The sequence below is a fragment of the Bufo bufo genome, chromosome 5 (genome assembly GCF_905171765.1).
Source record: "Bufo bufo chromosome 5, aBufBuf1.1, whole genome shotgun sequence".
Taxonomy (NCBI): domain Eukaryota; kingdom Metazoa; phylum Chordata; class Amphibia; order Anura; family Bufonidae; genus Bufo; species Bufo bufo.
Genome location: NC_053393.1, coordinates 65,594,957 through 65,619,514, shown reverse-complemented (window position 1 = coordinate 65,619,514; position 24,558 = coordinate 65,594,957). Strand labels below are relative to the sequence as shown.

At 46.1% G+C, this 24,558-nt stretch overlaps 1 protein-coding gene across 1 annotated transcript in view; it reads left to right on the top strand.

Moving 5' to 3' along the window:
• Window positions 1-661: 661 nt before the first annotated feature.
• The window catches only part of EXT1 (exostosin glycosyltransferase 1), a 246,588-nt gene continuing 222,691 nt past the window's right edge, over window positions 662-24,558 (top strand). The window contains exon 1 of the mRNA XM_040431962.1: window positions 662-2,307. Within this exon, the coding sequence (XP_040287896.1) occupies window positions 1,361-2,307 (947 nt within the window). The 5' untranslated portion in view covers window positions 662-1,360. The remainder of the gene's footprint in view (window positions 2,308-24,558) is intronic.

Sequence of the window (24,558 nt, the reverse complement as noted above, 5' to 3'; positions counted from 1 at the left end):
ATTTCCCTGTCTGGAAGGACTACAAGTCTCAGCATGTCCTGTAACAGAACTACTAGTCCTGTCATGTCCCTGAGCACTACAAGTCTCAGCATGTCCTGTAACAGAACTACTAGTCCTGTCATTTCCCTGTCTGGAAGGACTACAAGTCTCAGCATGTCCTGTAACAGAACTACTAGTCCTGTCATTTCCCTGTCTGGAAGGACTACAAGTCTCAGCATGTCCTGTAACAGAACTACTAGTCCTGTCATGTCCCTGAGCACTACAAGTCTCAGCATGTCCTGTAACAGAACTACTAGTCCTGTCATTTCCCTGTCTGGAAGGACTACAAGTCTCAGCATGTCCTGTAACAGAACTACTAGTCCTGTCATTTCCCTGTCTGGAAGGACTACAAGTCTCAGCATGTCCTTTTAGCTGACTAGCTCTTAACCGTACTACAAGGCTCAGCCTCCCCATAATGGAACTACAATTCCCATCGTTATATAAAGAGGAAAAAATAATAATAATACAAGTCCCAGCAGAGGTTCTGCAGCAGCTGCGGCCCTGGGACTTGTAGTCCTCCTCCGGCCGGCGTCGTTCTTGAATGGAATCCCCCCTCCCTCCGCCGTGTGAGGGGCCGGCTCGTGGCTGGGTGCAGCGGAAGCCCCTCCCGGCGCGGATGTGACGTGCGCCCAATGGGAGAGCAGGCTGCGTGGATAGATGAGGTCACAGGCTGCCGTGCGGGGAATGGAATGTGTGAGACTAGTGGAGAGCGTTCAGCCTAGAACCCCGGCGGCTCCAGCCTCGCGCTCTAGAACCCGGCGGAGCCGACGAGAGCTGCAGGGGCGCGCGCCCGCCTCCTCCCAGTAACGGCCGCCACCCCACCGCCGCCGCGCCACCGCTGCAGACACCCGGGGGACGCAGAGACATGCAGGGATTCGTCCGGTTACCGGGCTCCGGTGCACGGCTCTGAGGCTTAACCCCTGGCGCGCTGGATGCCGAGCCCCCGGGAAAGTTGATGAAGTGGCCCCCGGCTCAGCCCATTGTCCATGAAGCATCCGGTGTCTCCCCGGAGTTGATCGGGATCCTTGCGGTGTGATCCTACACAAACAGACAGCAGCCAGAACGGAAAGCGCCCGATTTCCCATCTCTCAAGATCTCATCGACCGACGATGAAAGACCGATGCGGGGAAAGTTGAACCAATCGCCCACATGCGCTGGATCAGCCCGAGGCTTGGGGAACGGAATCCGCAGAAGGTGGGAGAAGAGACTTTGACATCTTTCCATTCAGGAAGATGGCGGAGTGGAGCTGAGAGTGCGGACTGGCAAAGTTTGGGGGCTTTTGTCTTTATCTCCGACCACCAGCCTGAGCCAGATCGGACACATGCAGGCCAAAAAACGCTACTTCACCCTGCTGTCCGCCGGCACTTGTCTTATCCTGCTCTTCTACTTTGGGAGGTTGCAGTTTAGGACATCCAGGACTAGGGATGACCATGGGGATCAGGCGGTGCAGAGGGTCCCCGACCACCCCTGGCCTCACTTGCCTGACCCCCTGCTCCCTTTTATCCAGTGGGATCAGGCGGAGAGCGAGGACTTTAACAGTCAGGGTTCCCCTCGACAGAAGCGAGATGCCAATTCCAGCATCTACAAGGGGAAGAAGTGCCGCATGGAGTCTTGCTTCGACTTCTCCTTGTGCAAGAGGAATGGCTTCAAGGTCTACGCTTACCCCCAACAGAAAGGGGACAAGATCTCCGAAAGTTACCAAAATATCCTATCGGCCATCGAGGGCTCCAGATATTACACCTCGGACCCTAGCCAGGCTTGCTTGTTCGTCCTGAGCCTGGACACACTAGACCGGGACCAGTTGTCCCCCCAGTACGTGCACAACCTTAAAATGAAAGTCCAGAACTTGCACCTGTGGAACAACGGTAGAAATCATTTAATTTTTAATTTATACTCTGGGACCTGGCCTGACTACACCGAGGACGTCGGCTTCGAGATCGGCCAAGCCATGTTGGCCAAGGCCAGCATCAGCACGGACAACTTCAGGCCCAACTTTGACGTTTCCATCCCGCTCTTTTCTAAGGATCATCCCAGGACAGGGGGGGAGAAGGGATTTCTGAGATTTAACACTATCCCTCCTATGAGGAAGTACATGTTGGTGTTCAAAGGGAAAAGATACCTGACGGGGATAGGGTCAGACACCAGGAATGCCTTATATCATGTTCATAATGGGGAGGACGTGGTCCTCCTGACCACATGTAAGCATGGAAAAGACTGGCAGAAGCACAAGGACGCCCGTTGTGATAAAGACAACGCCGAATATGAGAAGTAAGTGGTTTTGGTAGGAAACCATACAACCCACCCCCATCCCCTCCTCTCCCTGATTTTCTTTTATTTTACAGCTGTCAGGTATAGTATCCCATCTCTTCTGGCTTCTCCAAAGACCTGCATTGATTTCCACATGTGTATTCGTCTCTATTGATTTTGTGATTTGACACCCCGGGGTGCTTGGCTTCTTCTTCTTCTTGAAGTGTATATTGATATGGGCTCTCAAAGAGCTGCTCATCTCTTGAAGGAATGCTTCTTACCCAGGAGCATAGCTTGACCTTTGCACTGTGTCTTCCAAGAGATGGAGGTGTCCCCTCTACCATTAGCCCTATACAGTTACACTCGTGGTTGGGTTGGGTGATACCCATCATGTGCAGTTCCTCGTGGTTCCTTTATAGCTTGACCTTTGCACTGCATCTTCCAAGGGATAGTCTTGTCACCTCTAGCGTTAACCCTATGCAGTTATGCTGCTGGTTGGGTCTGGATGATACCCATGTGCCACCGATGGTGGTGTCCCCTCTACTATTACCATATACAGTTATACTGGTGGTTGGGTCTGGATGATACCCATGTGCCGCCCCTATTCTCCATTGTTCCTGTGTATCTTCACCTTTGCAGTGTGTCTTCCAAGCAATGGTGGTGTCCCCCCTACCATTAATCCTATACACTTGCAAATGTGGTTGGATCTGGATGATACCCATGTGTGTTCCTCTTGGTTCCTGCATATCTTAACCTTTGCACTGTGCTATATAGAGTGTCTTCCTACTGATGGTGGTGTCCCCTTTACCATTAACCATATACATTTACACCGGTGGTTGGGTCTGGTTGAGACCTCTATACGTTCCTCATGGTTCTATAATCATGTAATGTTAACCGCCTGGCTCTCCTGAAGTACAACGGCCATCGCGGGCATGCAGGATGTTGTCGTTTTGCTGCAACTTAGGAACACTGGTCTGCAATGAAGTTGTGTTGACCTGGCTGGTAACTTGGATGCCCATAAACCGGTAAGAGTTAATAGAAGCTGTTTGATGGCTCCTGGTGTGAACACTTGCTTCTGCTTACTTTGATGTCACTTGCTAACTATCTGGATTTCAGGTAGACCTGTTACCGATCCTTCTGCATTGTTGTGGTTGTTACGTTGTTTCTTGTTTTGATAAATAAATCCTATGGTCCCTCCCGGCCCTAAACCTGAATGTAAACGTCCCCACTCGTCACCAGGAAAGGTCGTCGTGACATGTGGACGCTAGGACGGCAGTCTTTTTGTTTAGCGTGTATGTTTTATATGTTGCCTTTGTACTGTTTTTATTGCTTTAGGAAAATCACTTCCCGTCCTCGGGGAAACGGTTCTTAGGAGCTTTGCATGTGGCACATGTTGAAGCAAATGAACGCACAAAAACTCTGTCTGCTCTATAGTTCTACCCTCTGAGGATATCGACTCGATTGGCGGGCGATTTATGGCGCGTTGTGCTATCGTGGAGGCAAACCTCAAGGCCTGTAATCTGCTTTAATTGATCAGACACATTAGTTGCTCAGATAATGTCGGCTTCGCTCATAAATAAAATCTTCCTTCTAGAAGCCGGCAAAGGTAATTGTAGGGTTTCCTGTAAGGGGGGGGGGCTGATGGGATCGCTGCTTCCTTATGCTTACAGCAGTCACACATCTGTGTGTAGGATACCTTGGATTTTAGTACTGCCATGCAATAAAAGCGGTGCCGTAATGTGGCGGACATGTCTTTGATGTGGGTGGATGGTTTTAGTTACGAGGTAAATTGACCTTTGGATTTGTTATCGGGCTCCTGTGATTTGCTTTGCTTCCTGTAACTTCACTATATCGGTTCACTACTTATTATCTGTAATTGCTCAACCTTGCTTCTCCCCCCTTTTTTTTTATTTTTTTATTCCTGCTTTGCATGTGTCAGTCTTCACTGTCATTCTGGAATTCAGATCATGAGCAGTGCTATCAGGCTAGAAGAGTTGCAGTCTCTGGGGCTGATTTAATTGATGGCGAGCCACCGGCGGTGTCGGTGTAATATCCACGATGGTTTTTAGCCTTCCGACTCCTTTCATGGAAGGTGTTAAACCGGTAGACCGGGTCGTAATTAAAGCTGCCATTTCCCCACCATATTGTGCGGCGTCCCGGGGGCGCCCTCACTGTGGATCTGACAAAGGATCAGGGAATTGGTGGCGTAGCGCACAGATGTGGCATCAGCCAAGTATACCCAACGGGGGAGCGAGAGGGAGATTGAAAGATCAGTTCCTGTAACACGAACCAGGTATCTTCAGAGAGCGGCCGCTTTGATGTGAGATACAAGCCTGGGCGCATACACAGCAGCGGAGTGGCTGGGACGGCCGCTGCGAGCGACGCTCCTCTGTCTGGGTAGAACGTCTCTCTCTTGGCTTTTTCCTTGACTGTTTCCACGTACGCGTCCTGCTGACTGCTCTCTACTCTGTAGACGTGCGAACGAGATTCACATCTGCTCCGAGATGTAGCCTTGGGTTTGCACGTATGCGAGTGGCGACAGTCTCCGTACGGAATTAATTGGCACTGAGGAAGCAGTGGGTTGTTGAAGGGTTAACGCACTCTGTAATAAATTGACCTTGTTGATGGCCTCCGCTCGTCCCCCACCACTTGTTCGCCAGCCGTATGTGACGTCCATGTGGTTGCATCAGCCTGTCGATATGACGGCACGGACGAGAAGGTCAAAAAAACGAGGGGCATGAGCGTAATGACTCCTTCTTTCTAGCAGTAGATGGATTCACAGGGGTCACGTCCCCACTAGTGATGAGCGAACGTCAGTTTTGTAAGTTCGGGTATGTGATGAATTGCGTTATGGATTCCATGACCACGGACTAGAATGCAATTCAAGGACGGAATGCATAAAGCAATGCCTTTAGAGGCATTCCATCATAATAGAAGTCTATGGCTGGCATGAGGGATCCGTCCGTTTTCCGTCATGCATTCCGTCCTTGAATGGCATCGTGATCTGTGGTCATGGAATCCAGAACGCAGTTCAGCACGTATCAGAACTCGAACTCCCAAAACCGAGGTTCGCTCATCACTTGTCCTCATGAATAATGTCTTCTGCAAATAGTAGTTCGGGAAAACCGCTTGATTTTGTTGAGGTCAGTCCAAGCTGAAGAATGAGGTGGAAGCATCAGGTGAGGCTTTTCTCAGCAGGCTTTAGTGAAACATCTGACATTTTCCTAGAGCTGGTTTTCTCCGTAGCGAGCAGCTTCTCAAATCTGATCATCCAGACCTGCGAGTTTTCAATCTTTTTTTATTTATTTTTTTTTTTTTTTTTTTTTTTTTTTTTTTATGTAGAATGAGATCCAGTAAAATTTTAGCAGGACCTGCTGAAGAGCCAGGGCCAATATTCCTACCTCATGACAGAAGGTACATTCCAGGAGAAATTCTTGGAGTTCATTGGATACCTGCCTCCTGGGGTTTGTCCAGGCTTGATGTAAAGCCTCACCTTTCACCGTTACCTGGTGACTGTTTCTGCTGTAGAATAGGACCACAGAGGTGGTCTAAAGCTGTAGCCCTAAAGCTTTTGGGAAACTGCCCTAGGAGTTTCATTATTTAATTATTTAACTTTTTGTTCTATATAGTTTTACTTTATTACATTTTCAGCAATTGTAATAAAACAGCGAAATAGGACTCCTTGTTTTTGAAATTCTAGGAGTCTCCTTTCGCTCGCTAAGCGGCACAGCTGCAGCGTTACAGAATACATTTTATTACCGTCTGTGTTTCTCTCTTACTAGAAAGTAAGACTGATTTCCTTTTTTTACATATTTTTTATTTTTAGGATTGCAGTTGTCAAGAACCTGAACCCCTCTAGTCAAGATGCTCGCTGTTCTCAGCAGCTGAACACAAGTCTAGACTTTTTTTTTTTTTTTTTTCTTACCATTCACCCATTCATTTTTATAGGGTCTGTGAATGCTGCGGCTAGCCATAGACTGTGGACAGAAGGAGGGTAATTCCCCATTTTGGCAGCTTTCGACCTGCTGATGGATAGATAGGTCTATCTGTTTCTATGTTAGGCCATCTTAGAGATATTTGAAGTAAAATAGACCAACTAAGAGCTCGTTCACATCTGCGTTGGAAGCTCCGTTTGGGGCCTCCGTGGCAGATAAAGTAGCGGCATCCCGAATAGAAGCCGAACAGACCCCGTTATAGCCAATGGGGCTGTTTGGTTCAATTCATGTCAGCTATGTTCCCTTATTTTCATTGTTTTGCTCCTAGAACAACAGAAATTCCGAACGCTGGTGTGAACCCAGCCTAACTTCAGTTTTGATTTTTTACTTTTTATGCTTATTTTGTACTTACTTTTTTTCCAAATTTTATGGTTATTGTAATCTTAATTTTTTTAGGTTAAGTCGTCGTCGTCCCCGGGTGGTTTGTACCCAGGATTCCCGCCTATGTCTGAGCTGACATAACTATACATGTACCAGCACCCCCCTCAAATCGGGGTGCGCCACGCCCAAATCATTTGATTCTTGGGTGGTGTAGCAATCTTTTAATATTTTGGTACAGCTTAAAAGGGTTTTCTAGGGTTTATTTACATTTTAAATTACTCCCCCCTACCCCACCGATCCTGTGAAAGATTGCATACTTGCCTGTTCCCGGCCGTTTGGTTCCAGTTCCGAGGTTCCTCAGCTGTCCTAATTGCGCTTCCGTTCCGTGCGCTCGCTCATCGGGTAATAAGATCATTCGTGGAGTCGCCTATATCATGCCGGCAAACAATGATTCTGTATGGGAACGACGATGGCATTACTGATCCTTCCTCCCCGTACTGTGGAGGGGATCGCTGCATGTAAATACAGCTTTCTCCTCCACTGACGAGCAGGCAATTGCCGGGAAAGAATGGTTCTTTCCATAAAATAGTCTGTGCCATTGAGCAGTGTAAAGGCGCCTTTAGATGGCCGCCTCTCTGCTACTGTTCCACCTTGTCTAAGTGAATTATACCCGCCACATCCATGTCACCCTTTTTTCAGGTCCCCTCCACAGGTCGTTGCGACCTCAGACAAGTCACTTTGTTTCTTGCCTGCTCCGAGCACCGCCTCTGATTGCAAGCTCGATTGGACGGGGGAAATCGTGCCTGACAATGTCTCTGTACGGTACTGCATAAAATTGCATGCGCGGTGTTAAAATAATAATGCAAAAAGTGTTGACAGGGCAGAAATCTATTAGAGATGTGATATGCTATTATATTGTGTCTCTGGCGGCTTCCAGCTCCCCGCTCAGCAGGTGAACTGAACTGATTTACAACGGAGCAGTGACGAGATTGCAGTTTTGGATGAAAGGTGCGGCAGAGATGGATGGGACCTAATCTGCTTTTTCTGGTTTTTGGCTCTGGAAGGAAGGAACGACTATGTTCAAAACGCGCTGTAACCTTTGAGAGTCTCCTTTATATTGACTGTCCCAGGGCAGCTAAATGAAATGGATTTTTATAGGGTCTGCTAGGGAGGTGCTGTTTTTTGAAATTTCTCAAAAATGTTTAAAAAAAATTCTGTTTCTATGTTTTACTAAAAGTGACCCTGCTCGTCAATCACAGGAGTTGAGTATCCATGAAAAAAAATTAAAGGGCTTGGCTAGGATATGCTATCGGTGTCAAATAGAAGCGAGTCCCGCCTATGTTTTTATGGACCTGCTTTTGGCTAGAGAATGGTTCCCCACGAAGTGAAGGAGATCACACCGTGCATGTGTGGAGTCCTCTCCATTCATTGCTATAGGAGATCTGAAAATAGCCGAGCAAGTGAATGGAACGGTGAATGGAGAGCACTCGGCACAAGCGCGGCCACAGCTATGGGACTGCTGGAAATAGCTGAGCCAACCTATTTTTTTCGGAACTTCCAGAACGGTGAGAAGAGGGTGGCCGTGCATTCACAGCTGCCGTCTGTTCGATTCTGGGAGGAGGTCCTCTTCTGGACATGGTGGAACCTGCACCTATCTAAGATTGATGGCAAATCCTAGCAATATTCAATCCATGTCCCGGTGGTGGGACCTAATTGTCAGAGTTGGGTTCCAGTAGAAGTCATCCGGTGCCTGCAGACGAGACCTATTTTGTTAGGGAAACTTCTGCAACTAATAATCAGTTCCATTCATCTGAATGGGGTTGCTTTGGCCTCAAGACATGGATTTCTGTGAACCCCATTCAAATGACCTGAATTTCAATTGCAGAATTTTTGGCAATAAAATCTGCCGGTTGTGAAGACAGCCTTGATGTTGCCTTCTCAATAGGGAGAGGGGGGCAACAAGCCTCTGCCAGACTGCTTCAGTGGTGGCTTATCTCCCTTGTGAAAGGTTGGCCGTTTTGAAGTTTGGAGAGCCAACGTGTCTGACCTTCCTTTCCCCTGACATCTGCTATTTATGGGAGGGGGGAGACACTCGGGATGCCCCCCATACACATTAGATAGGTGGCCACTCCTGAAGTTTCGGTTCAGCCGACATTCATCTAATATATGGCCCCTTTAGATGAATCCCACCATCCACAGCGTTACCGGACGCTGGATAGACTATCTGTCATGCTCTTGGTGCCTTTTTGGAATATTTTTTTATTTGAAATCGACATGGAGTGCTCTAACTGGTTCTTAAACTGGTAGTTCATTACCTTTAGGGTTCATGCCCAGGAACGTGAGGTCTCCGTGCTGCGGACCGCGTAAGACGCCGTGTGCATTACGCATCACGGATGCGGACCCATTCACTTGAATGGGTCTGAAAATCCAGAGATGTGGTGCGGAAGCACGGATCGGAAACCCCACGCAAGCACTACGGAGTGCTTCTGTTGTGTTTTTTGGCTGTACCTCCGCACCGCAAAAAAGTAGTGCATGCACTATTTTTTTGCGGTGCGGACCGCATTCAAGTGAATGGGTCCGCGATCTGCATGCGTCTGCCCCACGGTCGGTGCCAGTGCATCGTGGACCGCAATTTGCGGTCCGCAGCACGGACACGCAGCCCTTACGTTCGTGGGCATGGGCCCTTAATGAAAGGCGCGGATGTAGCATGCAGGGTTAAGCATCACCTGTATTTGCATATGTAATTGGCGCCGTCACTGTTCTGATGTAAAATAACCACCCTACAATTTGCAGTGAATTTGCTTTGCCGCTGAGGGGTCAGAGCTCACTTTAAGACCACCCACAAAGTCCAGGTTAAGACCACATTCGAATTGGGGATTAACTCCATTTCGCCCTTCCTTTTTTTGCAAATCCTATTCTTTTTCCTAATACTACCGGCGAGTGTCTTAATTGTTGTCAGATGACCTCCCCGTTCCCCTTTGTTCTTTTTTGTTTCAGAAACGAAGAGGATCAGAAGTTGGGGAAGGCCAGTTGTAGCTACAATAGGCCTGGATCAGTGTTTGCGGAGTAGGCTCATTAAAAGCGGAGTACGGAAAAGCTTCCTTGCGTTGACAGAGTAATACACCTCTAGTAAAATCTCGTTTTAGCAGCCGCCAAACCTGAGAGTGCAATTTTTTTTTTTTTTTTTTTAAGGGGGGAAAAAAAGCTTCCACTATGACCTCAGTCCCTTTGCAAAAATGTTCTATAAAGTTCCTGGTATTTAGTTTTACGACGTTTCTAGAATGCTGGCACATGTATCCTGTAAAGCTCATCTAGACTTGGCTTACAGTGAGAATTAGAAAAGCATTTCCTGTACTGAGGCATGATGGGAATATTCCACATTATGACCAATCAGATTCGTGAACCTTGGGGGCAACACATTTGCTTTATAACGTAGCTATAGTATGGGGGCACTTTTAGCAGATGGAGCAAGTCCTAGTGTAGAAGAACAGTTTTCTGGTGGAGAAAATGTGACATAATCCTGTTAAAAATGTTAACACCAGAGGCAGAAGAATGGACAAAGCTAAACGCTTCTAGGGTTGTATCTGTGTTGGTCCCATGTTCATATGTGCGAATGGGCCTCTAGGAGCAACGGGGGCGTTACCATTACACCTAGAGGCTCTGCTCTCTCTGCAACGGCCGCGCCCTCTGCACTTTGATAAGGCCAGGAATTGTAAACATCATCACCCCTGGCCCTGTCAATCATAGTGCAGAGGACGCAGCAGTTGCAGAGAGAGCAGAGCCTCTAGGTGTAACAGCAACACCCCCGTTGCTCCTAGAGGCTCATTTGCATATATTAAAAAGTTAAAGGGGTTTTTCGAGACTTTAAGGCCCCTTTCACACGAGCGTGACGGATTAGGTCCGGATGCGTTCAGGGTGCATTCAGTGAAACTCGCACTATTTTGCAAGCAGGTTCAGTCAGTTTTGTCTGCAAATTGCGTTCAGTTTATTCCGCGCGGGTGCAATGCGTTTTTGATGTTTTTCGTTTTCGACGTTTTTCACGCACGTGATAAAAAAACGGAAGGTTTACAATCTCTTAGCAACCATCAGTGAAAAAACGCATCGCACCCGCACTTGCTTGCGGATGCAATGCGTTTTTCACGCAGCCCCATTCACTTTTCTGGAGCCAGGGCTGCGTGAAAAACACAGAATATAGAACATGCTGCGATTTTTACGCAACGCAGAACTGATGCGTGAAAAACAACGCTCATGTACACAGACCCATTGAAATGAATGGGTCAGGATTCAGTGCGGGTGCTATGCGTTCACGTCACGCATTGCACTCGCGCGAAAAACTCGCTCGTGTGAAAGGGGCCTAATGCTAATGATCCAGAAGGTGCTGTGGCCTTCTCCAGCTTAACCTATCCATCAGTTATAAGGTCTTGGAAGACCCTTAAAGGGGTTGTCTCATCATAGACAATGGGGGCATATCGCTAGGACATGCCCCCATTGTCTTATAGGTGCGGGTCCCGGCCACCACTCCCATTCACTTCTATGAGCTCGACTGAATGGGCTATTTTTGCCGGCCCCATAGAAAATGAATAGAGGGCGGCTGCGCATGCGCGATGCGCCCTCCTTCACTTTCGGGGCTCTGTTCTCGATATAGGTGCTGGTCCTGACGATGGGACCCGCAGCTATAAGACAATGGGGGCATATCCTAGCGATATGCCCCCATTGTCTATGATGAAACAACCCGTTAAACTTTTTCTAATGTCATTTTTTTTAACCATCTTCTAATCCAGAATGCCATTCTTCACATTTCATCCTTGTTGGATTAAAGGAATTTCTGTTCTCTTAGTTGCAGGTTTGAAACTAATCTGGATAAAAGGGGGGGGGGGGGATAATTTCCACTGCCATTTTTAAAACTTTTTATAAAGCCTATCCAGGCGCACAGCAGTGAGGACATTTGATAACACGTTGGTTCTGCTACTTGCACTTTGAATATGGATCAGGGAGAGCCAAACTCCAGCCATCGTCATGGCAACCTGAATATATTGAAGCCTTTACCTCGGGCTCAGAAATGTGGGCTGCGGGAAGGAACCTTGGCCGCTAATAAAGTTTTATGAAGCAGCTGTGAAGTTAAAGCCTTTTTTTTTAAAGATGCCATCAAAGGGTCTATCACAGGATGCTAGGTGGTCCTCGCTACAAAGCCCCCCCGAACCCTGGGTTGTAGGGGTTGCACGCGACTTCTGAATTGGTCAGCAGGTTGCTGCTCTGTCAGACCGTAACATGGAGAGAGCTACGTATCGGCAGCAAAAATTCACACACCCCCAGCTGAAAAATTCAGTCGTAAGGAAGAAGCTGGGTGTTTAAGCCTTTGACCTTTTTGTAGACACCATTCAGAGTTCTGCGTTGTTTAAGGGGGCTCCATCAAGTGATGCAGTTTTTTTTTTAAGACCCTAAATGTCTGGAAAACTGTTCAAATCTACTTAAGATATATATAAAATTAGTCTGGGTGCACGTCCTTGAGGGAATAGGCTTACCCCAATTAGGCTGGTTTCACACGGGCGTTGCGGGAACATGCGCGATTTTTCCGCGCGAGTGCAAAACATTGTAATGCGTTTTGCACGTGCGTGAGAAAAATCGACATGTTTGGTACCCAAACCCGAACTTCTTCACAGAAGTTCGGGTATGGGTTAGGTGTTCTGTAGATTTGTATTATTTTCCCTTATAACATGGTTATAAGGGAAAATAATAGCATTCTGAATACAGAATGCATAGTAAAACATCGCTGGAGGGGTTAATTTTTTATTTTATTCAACTCACCTTAATCCACTTGATCGCGCAGCCGGCATCTCTTCTGTCTTCTTCTTGGCTGTGCACAGGAATAGGACCTTTGATGACATCACTGTGCTCATCACATGGTTCATCACCATGGTGAGGGACCATGTGATTGGATCATGTGATGTGATGTCACCACAGGTCCTTAGCCAGCAGCTCAACATTACAGAAGAAGACAGAGATCCGCAACTACGCGATCAAGTGGACTCGGTGAGGTTAATTTTTTATTTTTTTTTAACCCCTCCATCACTATTTTACTTTGCATTCTGTATTCGGAATGCTATTATTTTCCCTTATAACCATGTTATAAGGGAAAATAATACAGATCGGGTCCCCAGCCCGATCGTCACCTAGCAACCATGCGTGAAAATCGCACCGCATCTGCACTTGCTTGCGGATGCTTGTGATTTTCTCGCGGCCCCATTCACTTCTATGGGGCCTGCGTTGCGTGAAAAACGCAGAATATAGAGCATGCTGCGATTTTCACACAACGCACAAGTGATGCGTGAAAATCACCGCTATGTGAACAGCCCCATAGAAATGAATGGGTCCGGATTCAGTGCGGGTGCAAGCGTTCAACTCATGCATCGCATCCGCGCGGAATACTCGCCCGTGTGAAAGGGAGTGCCGTTCTTTTTTCTGGACTATAAGGCCCAATAGGTTATAAGAAAAATAACTCCTTTTAATCACCCGTGCGGTGCAACGTTTCGGCTCAATGCTAGAGCCTTTTTCAAGGTTTGAAAAAGGCTCTAGCATTGAGCCGAAACGTTGCACCGCACGGGTGATTAAAGGAGTTATTTTTCTTATAACCTATTGGAGTGCCGTTCATTTTTCTGGACTATAATAAATATATATATATATATATATATATATATATATATATATATATTATAATTTCTAGCAGCATGAATTCTAGAAGACGCTGCTTTGTACTCGGGCCCTAGAGGTGTGCCACCATACATGGTCCGTAGTATTAGCAAAATGGAGATTAACCTATGGAGAACTTAAGATGGGGTCACCCCATTCAGCAACATCCAAGATGTAATTGTGTCAAGAATGGTGTGGACGTCAGAGGTACCTCTCCAAGTTCCTTCTTCTTTAGCTTTACCTCTTTACTGATGTATCAGTAGATCCTCACACTGGTCTCCATATAGGAACCAAGTTCCTTTACCTCACTTAAAAGGGTTTTACAAATTTTAATACTAAGTACCTGATGTGTGAGGAGCACCTCTGCCTTCTCAGAAAGCTGATCGGCGGGGGTCCTGGGTTTCGGACCTATCCAGAGGATGGGTCATCAGTATTGCAATCTTGGAAAACCCCTCCACTTGCAACAGTTCCTACTAGTCTATTAGTTATAACTGCTCTCCCCTCAGGCCAAGAAATGAGGACCCTGAACCGAGCCACCTTTCTCTTAATTTCCTAATAGGGTGTGTGAAAATTTGTTTTCTGGCCAAGTGGATCAATTTAAAGGGGTTGTCTCTAGACCAGGGATGGCCAACCTGAGGCTCTCCAGATGTTGCAAAACTACAACTCCCAGCATGCCAACAGCTATCAGCCTACAGCAGGGCATGGTGGGAATTGTAGTTTTACAACAGCTGGAGAGCCTCAGGTTGGCCATGCCTGCTCTAGACCTTGCGCATTGGTTTTCAATGCTTTCTTGATGCTGACCTGAGGTAGTCGGACGTTTCAAGTCACTTCTAGTTACCATAATCGGTCAGTGATCTGTGTCTCCTTTGGAAGGCGGCGCACTGTTCCAAATTGCCTAGATCTCTTGGATCTCTTGCAGTCCTATTGACCTGATCGTTTGTGATCATTTCAATAGTTTTTTTTTTTCCCCTGATGAAACTGTTCTCCAATCCCACAGTAACCGAAATTGTTGAAAGTCTCTGATATTCCTTGGAGTAATCCATTTTCCATATGAAATATTTTTAGCATTTGTGACCTTTTTCTATGTGTTTTTGCTACTCTTTAGCGTACTTGTGATGAATCACATCTGAAGCCACCCAGCGAGACTCCCATTATAAATCATGTTCATTCGGAGCCAACAGGGTTGAAGTTCTGCCCGTGGCTTGAGACGCCTTTCTGCTGCTAACCGTGTGTCGGGCAGCACGCGATGTGATGCAGTAAATGAAGTATGACCGCACTTGAAGACACATTTGTATCTCCGGCGTCGGTGCGTGCTAGCTGCTTCGTGATATTTGGGGTAATTGCTCAACGTTGCCCTGATCTTTTGGTAACGATGGCTGTTGTGTCTGTGGAGATTGCTGATATTTCGTGTGATAAAGATGTCTGAACATCCCTATACTCTGCATCGAGGAGGGGAGGGGGAGGGGGATGGCGGCGCACACGTGGAAAAGGACTGATACATTCCACTGGGCATTAGGATGTTTGTGAAGGGCTATTGATGTACTGTGTCACTGTCTTTAGAGGCAGGTGGGGGAGGGGAGGCTCTTTCAGGAATGAAAAGTGCTGGGATATTGACTTTGTCACGATTTCTAGATTACGGAATTCTCCAACATCCAATTTTCTGGAATTGTGCTAATCTTAGGAATTTATCAGAGCAGTTTGTGTTTGCGAAAGGGGGAAATAAAGCGGAATGTGAGGTTTTAATAAGGCTGAAGAAGCCATTATAATTTTATGTGTACAACACCGTCGCTCCAGATGGTGAATGCGGTTCTTCATCATGTACTAATAAAACACACAACATTAAATCAGCCTCCGCTGTATGAGCCGATCCCTATTGTGTTGCCCCCTGTGCAGCAAGAAAACATTTGTGTATCTTCTCCCGAATGGGCAATAGAAATGTCATTGGTCCCCGACAACTGCGTGCTTCCCGTCTTATCGGTGTATGATTATACTGCCGATTTATCCTTTGGGTTATGATGGCGGTACTTACAACAGCTTCAGTACATGTCGAGGCCAAAAATGGAGGAGTGACTGCAGTTAGAAGGGTATTCGCATATAGGACATTTATGGCCTGTCCACAGGATATGCTGTAAATGTCCAGTAGGTGCATGGCTCACCTCTGAGACCTGCTCTTGTCCCGATCGAGGTCCAGTCTTTCTCCCATTTCCAAACATTCTTTAAAGGGGTTCTCCGGGCATTAAGAAAATGAAAATACTTAAATATTATTTTATGATGAATATATTCCCAAATACCTTTCATTAGTTATTATGGCTCATTTTGTCTGGGGAGCAATCATTAGGAGAAATAAAATGGCCGCAGTCCTATTAGTACACACAAAACCTGTCCTAATAACACAGCAGGACAAGTTGCTTCACAACAATGGGCTAAAGAGCTGCCTCATCCTCCTCTCTGCTCTACTTGTGAGTATACAGCTGATAAGATCTTCAGCCTAATCTCTGTAGTAATGGAGTTCATGAGGAGACATGAAGTACAGAGAGGAGATGGGGGGGGGGGGGGGGAAATGAGCAGAAGCTCTTGTATGCAGTCTCCATTACCACAGTCTGTCCTGTCTGTCTCTCTTTACTTCATGTCTCCTCATGAACTCCATTCAGCTGAAGATCTTATCTGTATTCAGGATCATAACCCCTGACAAGTAGAGCAAAGAGGAGGAGGAGGCAGCTCTCTAGCCCATTGTTGTGAAGTAACTTGTCCTGCTGTGTGATCAGGACAGGTTTTTTGTGTACTAATATGACAGCGGCCATTTTGTTTTCACTGATGATTGTACCCTATGAGCCATTATAAATAATAAAAGGTATTTGGGAATATATTTATTCTAAGGTAATATTTAAAGGGATTCTGTCACCTCGTTTTAGCTTATAGAGCTGCGGACATGCACGGCTAGATCGCCGCTAGCATGTCCGCAATATACCTGTCCCATAGGGCTGTGTCCTTTTATTGTGTTTAAAAAATGATTTTATAGATATGTAAATGAGCCTGGTAAGGAGCCCAGCACCGCCTGCGTCCTCCGAATCTCCTCCTTGCTCACGGCAATCTAACTGTGAGCAAGAAGGAGATTCTGAGGACGCAGGCGTGGCTGGACTCCAAGAAGGTTAGTACAGCCACTTGGGCTCCTTACCAGGCTCATTTACATATCAATAAAATCATTTTTTAAACACAATAAAAGGACACAGCCCTATTGGACAGGTATATTACGGACATGCTAGCGGCGATCTAGCCGTGCATGTCCGCAGCTCTATAGGCTAAAACGAGGTGACAGAATCCCTTTAAGTATGTTAATTTTTTTCCCCTTTTAAGGTGGAAATAGCCCTTTAACCCCCTTCATGGCTCAGAGGGAAAACTGAGTTAGGCTACTTTCACACTCGCATTTGGTGCGGATCCGTTCAGATAATACAACCGCCTGCATCTGTTCAGAACGGATCAGTTTGTATTATCTGTAACATAGCCAAGACGGATTCGTCTTGAGCACCATTGAAAGTCAATGGAGGACAGATCAGTTTTCTATTGTGCCAGATTGTGTCAGAGAAAACGGATCCATCCCCATTGGCTCGGTTTCGTCAGACGGACACCAAAACGCTGCAGGCAGAGTTGTGGTGTTCGCCTCCAAAGCAGAATGGTGAACGGAGGCAAACTGATGCATTCTGAGCTGATCCTTATCCATTCAGAATGCATTAGGGCAAAACTGATCTGTTTTTGGACCGCTTGTGAGAGCCCTGAACGGATCTCGCAAATGGAAAGCCAAAACGCCAGTGTGAAAGTAGCCTTACAAGGTGACGTTTTGATGGTCCTCATTATGAGAAGCTGCTATGTCTGCAACATGGAGGAACCAAAATGGCCACCTTGCTTTTGCATCCCTGAAACTGGATTGACACTGTACTGGGCAAACGTCGAGCGTATCCATAGGCCCCCATTGATATGGTCGAGGTTAAAAGTTTCCTTTTGCCCTCTGCAGGGCAGTTTGCACCACTGTTGTTGGCGTCTAAAAGGCGAGAACCACCGACAGAACCCAAAATATGTCAATGGTGTCCATCATTCATCCATGTCCATCCATGACACTTTCATCCAAAAGTCCTTGTGAAAGGGTGAACTCTGCCTCACACAGGATCTTTTATTTAAAAAAAAAATATGTATACCCCATGATGTAGATCAGTTTTTTTATTTTTTTTATTGAAATCACTGGAAATACAATTTGTAATCTCCTCCGTTACCTAACAACCGCCTGGTGACCTGCAGTTGTGGGGGAGTAAGGCCGATGGGAGTGGAGAAGCGTAATTTTGTGTACATTTTCCAGTAGGTCATTGTTCATTTCATATTTTACTGTACGGACAGAACAAGGAGCCACTGTGTGTGTGATTTAATGTTCTCACAGGCGTGTATTAGATGTCCACAGTATACTGCGTGTTTTCTGACCGAAATTAACAATTCAGGAATTTCTGTGCAGCTCATGTTATGGCTTTGGCAGGGGCGTCTTAAGTCGGGATCAATTTGGTTAACTGACTGACATACATAGTTGTCGTAGATTTACAGAGAAATTTTCCGTGGTCTGAATTTTTTTTTTTTAAACTGAATAAAAAATAAAATAAAAAATATATAATTATAATCTCCATAGAGATGGTTTAGTCATTTTTAAAGGGTTTTCTGAGCAGCACTCTCAGTAGCGGCGTGGCCTTCTCTCAGCTTTTTCTAGGCCAGTGATGACCTGTTCATTGGTCACGTGGTCTAGACGCCTCTTGGCCGAATCGAAGTGAATTGGGCTGAGCGCAATACCAAGCACAGGCAGTATACATTGTATGGCGCTGTGCTTGGTGAGCTGAGAGAAGGCCACGGTGCACACAGCCGTTACCTTCTCAAACAGCTGATCGGTGGGGTCCCGGGTGTTGGACCCCACCGATCAGATACTGATGATCTATCCAGAGGTTAGGTCATCAGTATTGGGCCTCCTGCACACGAAAATGTATAATTATTATTATTTTTTTCTTTTGCGTTCCGTCAGCTGGACATTCATTGCAGACTGCCAGCAATTCATTCTAGCAGGAGTAACAGAGGAATGGAACCGTATAGTCCGTACGATTAGATACTCCAGAATTATGGCATGAGGAATGCAAGTAGTTGCTAAACCAGACATGTCAGGGAGGTGACAGGTCCTCCATAAGACTGGAGCTATGTACCAACATTTGATTGATCTCCAGTTACAGGAAACTTGTAGAGCTACTATGACAGTCAATATTTGCCCAAGGGAATGAAAGGGATAAGAAGTCCAAGATGGTTGCGCTTTGTCTTGGTGGAATGAAGGAACATCTAAGGGCTCTTTCACACTTGCGTTGTTCTGTTCCGGCATAGAGCTCCGTCGCAGTTTTATCCTAATGCATTCTGAATGGAGAGAAATACGTTCAGGATGTCTTCAGTTCCGGACCGGAACGTTTTTTGGCCGGAGAAATTACCGGCCAAAAATCCTGAACACATGCCGCAAGGCCGGATCCGGAATTAATGCCCATTGAAAGGCATTAATCCGGATCCGACCTTAAGCTAAACGTCGTTTCGGCGCATTGCCGGATCCGACGTTTATCATTTTCTGAATGGTTACCATGGCTGCAAGGACGCTAAAGTCCTGGCAGCCATGGTAAAGTGTAGTGGGGAGCGGGGGAGCAGTATACTTACCGTCCGTACGGCTCCCCGGGCGCTCCAGAGTGACGTCAGGGCGCCCCACGCGCATGGATGACGTGATCCATGCGATCACGTCATCCATGCGCATGGGGCGCCCTGACGTCATTCTGGAGCGCCCGGGGAGACGCACGGACTGTAAGTATACTGCTCCCCCGCTCCCCACTACTACTATGGCAGCCAGGACTTTAATAGCGTCCTGGGTGCCATAGTAACACTGAACGCATTTTGAAGACGGATCCGTCTTCAAATGCTTTCAGTTCACTTGCGTTTTTTCCGGATCCGGCGGGCACCTCCGGCAAATGGAGTGCACGACGGATCCGGACAACGCAAGTGTGAAAGAGCCCTTACTAGGTAAAGCCAGTGACCTCCATTTCTTCTCTACCACATTTTCTCTTGCAAAGTTGCGTTACTACGAACTTGTTTCGTCCTGTTTTGGTGCTTTGACCCCTTTATTTTGAGTCAATTTCTGGTCCCAGTGGTCAGATCCCTACAATTGAGATCCGTTTGATGTGACAAGTCAAGATGATCCCATATCATGTTACTTAAAAGATGGTTGTTGTGGCTAAATTTTCCATAGGTTTTATGTTCATAGTGAATGTACGTTGGGTTGCCAATTACTTCAACTAACTGTCGGCTGAGCCCTGGTTAAGCCGACGGCTGTTCTTCTCGGCTTCTCCATTTTGTCAGTGGAGAAACGGGTGTAAGCTGCTGCCAGACACCTTTTTGTGTGGCTGCTTATCTTGCCTGAGAAGGTGTTAAAATTCAACTCTCCCGACCCTTTTTTCCGCTGATCTATCATTGGAAAGCCCCTATAGACAGAGAGCTTTGACCAGGTCGTCTGTCTCTTCTCTTATGGCCCCTCTACCTGTATGCTGGTTGTGCTCAACTGAATGCTCCTCAATGTTTCCTGGACCAGAGAACATATGCATATTAATCTGCCCCTCTCCAGCATAGTCATGCTCGGCCTAGGTCATTTTAGTAGATTTCATTAGATTTTTGGCTCCGTGGTAGACAAATTTGTCTACATTTGAGTATGGCGAGGATAGCAGCTTCCCTCTGTCCACTGCCTGGCATCACTTCTAGAATAGGTGGTTGTAAGATACTGCTCTGCATGAGTCCACTCGGTTTCCCATGTCCTGCCTGCTTTGATCTATTCGCATCCTCCCCCTCCCGAGGAACTGAGGTGGGGAGTGGCCGGGGGGGTGGGGGGGGGGGGGTTACTTTGCTGCAAAGCTTTGTAGCCCGCAGATTCCTTTATGTATTTGGTGCTTGCATCACAGAGGCTAATTAACGGGGGACAGTACAAGATGCCGCTTTGATCGCGTGTTTACCAGGTCAGAGAGATCTAGAAAAGCCTGTTGGAATGATTTTATAAAAAGCTTTTACCTCTCCTTCATCTGCAGCTTGTAGCAGGCATGATGCTCTCTTGTCTTCCCTTGATATTGCCTTGATGTTTGTATGTTCTCCTGCATGGACACCTCTCACCTGCGGAGCTTTGATGTGTACGGTTGTTAATGGAGAAAAACATTAGGCTTGGAATTATTAAATTTTATCCTCCAACTAGATCATCATTATCTGATCAGTGGGGGTCTGACACCCAGGACCCCTGCTGATCAGTTGTCACCAAGCGCAGTGCCGTCCATTGTGTATCGACTATGCTTGGTTATTGCAGCTCAGCCCCGGTCACTTAGGTGGGGCTGAGCTGTGCCTAGGCCGTGTGACGGATATGAACGTGACGTCACATAGCCTATGCAAAGCTAGAGAAGGCCACGACGCTACTTCAAGCGATGCTGCCTTCTCAAACAGTTGATCAACGGGGGTCCCATGTGTCTGATCCCCATTGATCAGATACTGATGACCTATCCTCTTAAACCTGGGAAACCCCTTTAAATTCCCCAAATTTGTCCCCAGAAATGCCCTCAAAATGTCCAATTTTTGGGTAAATTTAAATAAATCTAACCCTTTTCTTACCTGCTTTGCTGGGTTTAGCCTGTATTCTTGAAATATTTCACCCCGGAGCAGTTCCTCTGGGGGAGAGAGCCTCCTTAATAGGATCATCAAGGTGCAGTAGCCCCATAGACTCAGTGAATTCTTAATTTTTTTTTTCATACAGAGGTACTCGAGGCTGTGCTGGACCTTAATGACCCAGTTCCAGGCCTGTGCCACCCTTGGATCTGCCATTCCAAACTTGGACATCGTCCGTGTGTAGTTTGTGCCAAGAACTGGATCCTAGCCCATCAGAACAAAGCAGGGTCACTTATTTCAACAGTTGTTTGATAACTCCATTCTAGGTGGTAAATTCGAGGCATCTAAGCCTTGCCCTCAGGAAACCCAAACCCACCCAGGAACGCCTACTTATGGGCAGTGTTTGCATAAGCCACATGTGTTTTTGACCTGGAACAGCCCACATTTGCCTGGACTGTCTCTGAAAAAATTGGGCAGCTCTTGGACTTCAGCTCTTGGTTTCTGAGCAAGGGGTCCTGAACTATGAGCCAGAACAGGGACCACTCTGGATTACTCAAGCCGTCCAACAGAGTGGCCCCATGTAATACGACATGTTTGGTATAGCCTGGGGGGAGCCCTGGTATCTGTCATGGATGCTACGATCTTGGCCTGCACCAGTTGGCTACCATGCAAAGAAAAAGGGGGTCGACATGGCTATAATCTGAAAGTGGTGACGAGTCCGCTCCTGTAACATATTAATTAGGTGTTTTGTAAAGCTCTACCATCCATCATGACTTGCACCAGATCTCTCTACATTAAAAATGCACCAAATATAAAATTAGGTTTATATATGTCTTGCCGCTCTCTTCCGCTAAGATTGGCGTGAAAACCCTCAAACAAAAAAAAAGTTAGGACCGTTTTAATCTCACTTTTTACTGTCCTACTGTAATCTGTTCATCCTCACACAAACAAACCCCAGCAGCCAAAACATGGAATTAAAATAAATTGCTTGAGATAAACACCCTGGAGGGGGATGAACATCCATTATCTACTGAGGATACGCAGGTGCTGTGTCCCCCACTTCTTTATTTCTGCGGGAAAAAGATAGCAAGTTTTTTTTATTTTTTTTATTTCTTACGCGAATTATTCACCGAGCAAATCACAAAAGCTGCTAATTATTTCCCCAACCCTGCAATTATTTGCTCAATTCTGCGCTCGCAAAACAACTTTCGCAATCGACGTGTTGGGTAACAGTTTGGAAGCGCGTCCAAGCTCCACATGGGACGCTTCAGACATCTGCTTTTATTAAAAAAAAAAAAAAGGCGGTGGGATCTTTGTTAATGTCTAAAATTGTATGCAATTATCCTTGTTTTAGAAGTCGCCACCGGTTTGTGTTTTACTGTTTCTATGAACGTAGATATTTTGCTAAAACTCTTCTCCTGTCTGTCACACCGATCTCTTCTTTCATTTTATGTACAATAAAGAGAGAATAAAGAGGTGTTAAAAAGAAAAACGGCAACAAAAAGTGAAAAAATAAATACATTTATTTTTACTTCTTTTATTTCTTTTCCAGTGTTTAAAAGTCAAAATATATTCTAGCGGACAGGAAGAAACGCGTGCTAACTTACAAGGGTGACATTCAGGCCTGTATTTGTTTGCTATGTGGTGGATCATTTAGCCACTCCACCGCAGACACGGCTGTTTTTCCATGGCTCACTATACAGCATGCTCTGTTGGATGTTCCTTAAGTCATTGGGGTCCTCTGTTTGTCCACTGACCTCCCCCACCCCCCCAATCCTGAAAAAGTCTATGGTATTTCATTTCAGCCGCTGTTTTTGAAAATAAAATCCAAAAAGCAATTTCCGAGCCAAGGTTAGGCAAAATCATTAGGGCATGTTCACACACCAGACTTTTTGGCACGTTTTTGGCCTCTCATTCTTTCTAATAGGAATCTGTGCCATAGTTTGTGTTGCAGATATTGAAATCGTGGCTGTAAAAATAAAATAAAAAAAATTGACGTGGTTTCGGTGCAGAAGCTGCACCCGCACACAGAATAGCACTAAGCCGATGTGTGGATTTCTGACACTGATTCGGCCTTGGAGATTTCCAATGTGTGAACATTCCCTATTTACACTTGGGTTGGCTGTATATAAATGATGGGCCCTCTGCCCGTTCTCAAGAGCTAAAAAGAGAGGCAGCACCTACCACCCTTCCCATGAAATAGGGCAAAAATCGGTTATTTCGTACTGAGATCCTCCAATATGTCCGTCTGTGTATGATTGCAACTGCGATAAGCCGTGATGGGATGTATATCGTTTTTAGCCCTTTACCTGTAGTAATCTGTGAACTTGCGATCCATTTTCTATCCCCGGTGCCTCGATGCCATTCACGTATGTTGGCTTGCCTTTGATGCCGCACATTTAAATGCATATTTATAAAGTCATAAAGAATCTCTTCAATGCAAATTGTAATCGTCCCTTTAAACCACATCAAAACCTGCTTGGTTTCCTCCTCTCTCTGTTGTCAGTTCTTGTCATGTCATTTTGTGGTTTTCCCGGGGACGGGGGCCGTTTGGTGACAGCAGGAGGGGTGTGCTCCATTTCCATCTATTAACAACATTACAAGCGGCTAATTTTAATATTACGTCTCCCTGTCGTCTTCGGAGAGCTGTTTGTGTCGGGCTTAATTTCTGTTACCTGGACTTTCTCGCGCTATTAATGTCAATGTGAAGTGGAGGCGTGCTGTTCTGCGAGATTTAAAATCTTTTAAGGTTCATTACATTATTTAATTTTTTTCTATTTCGTTCTTTTTCATTAGGATGCACGTGGCATTATTTGAAGTCATTTCGTTTTAATGGGGGGATTGTTATAGGTAGTGGAGGCTCTCTTGTGGCAGCTATGATGTTGACAGCATATCACATTTGCTGCGTGCCGTAAAGGAAGCTGTGTGAATGCCGCAAACTCCTGTTTTGCTCCCTCTGCTGGTGAAACTGTATACTTTTCTATATATCCATTGTGAAGTGTAGCCAGAAAATACCCAAAAATTTTAAAAACGTGTTTCACCTAAACATTTCACCAGCAATGCAAGAGCTTACAGCTGAAAGTGAACAGGTGGTTGGTTGTAAGGCGTCACTCCAGAAATATCTTCTCGCCTACCTAATCTCTTCCTCCAAGTCTAGTTTCTTTTTAGTATGCGTAGTAAGCATCCTATTAAATAGTCCATTAGAACCTATTAGGAAGCAACTTTTTCTGTATTTGGTTTACCATCTTATTGGTAACAAACCAGCGCCAGTGAGTATACACATCTACCCACTAGCACCTTCCTCATGTTCTTGTCAGGTTTTGACAAGGTACATTGAATACAGTAAGGCGGCGTTTACTTCTCAAGATGATCTGGCACAAAGGCCATATAGGCCTCTGGCAGTCATGGATCCGGTCAACTCTCTGCAGGAACAGCATGCTGGAAATGTTCACTGGAGATGTGAACGTGACCTTAGTGCTGGGGAGTGTGAGAAGATTTTCTGAAGCGATATGGTCTAAGGCTGGCCATATACATTGGATGGTATATCACCCAAACTGGAACTGCTGGTAGGTGGCCATTTATA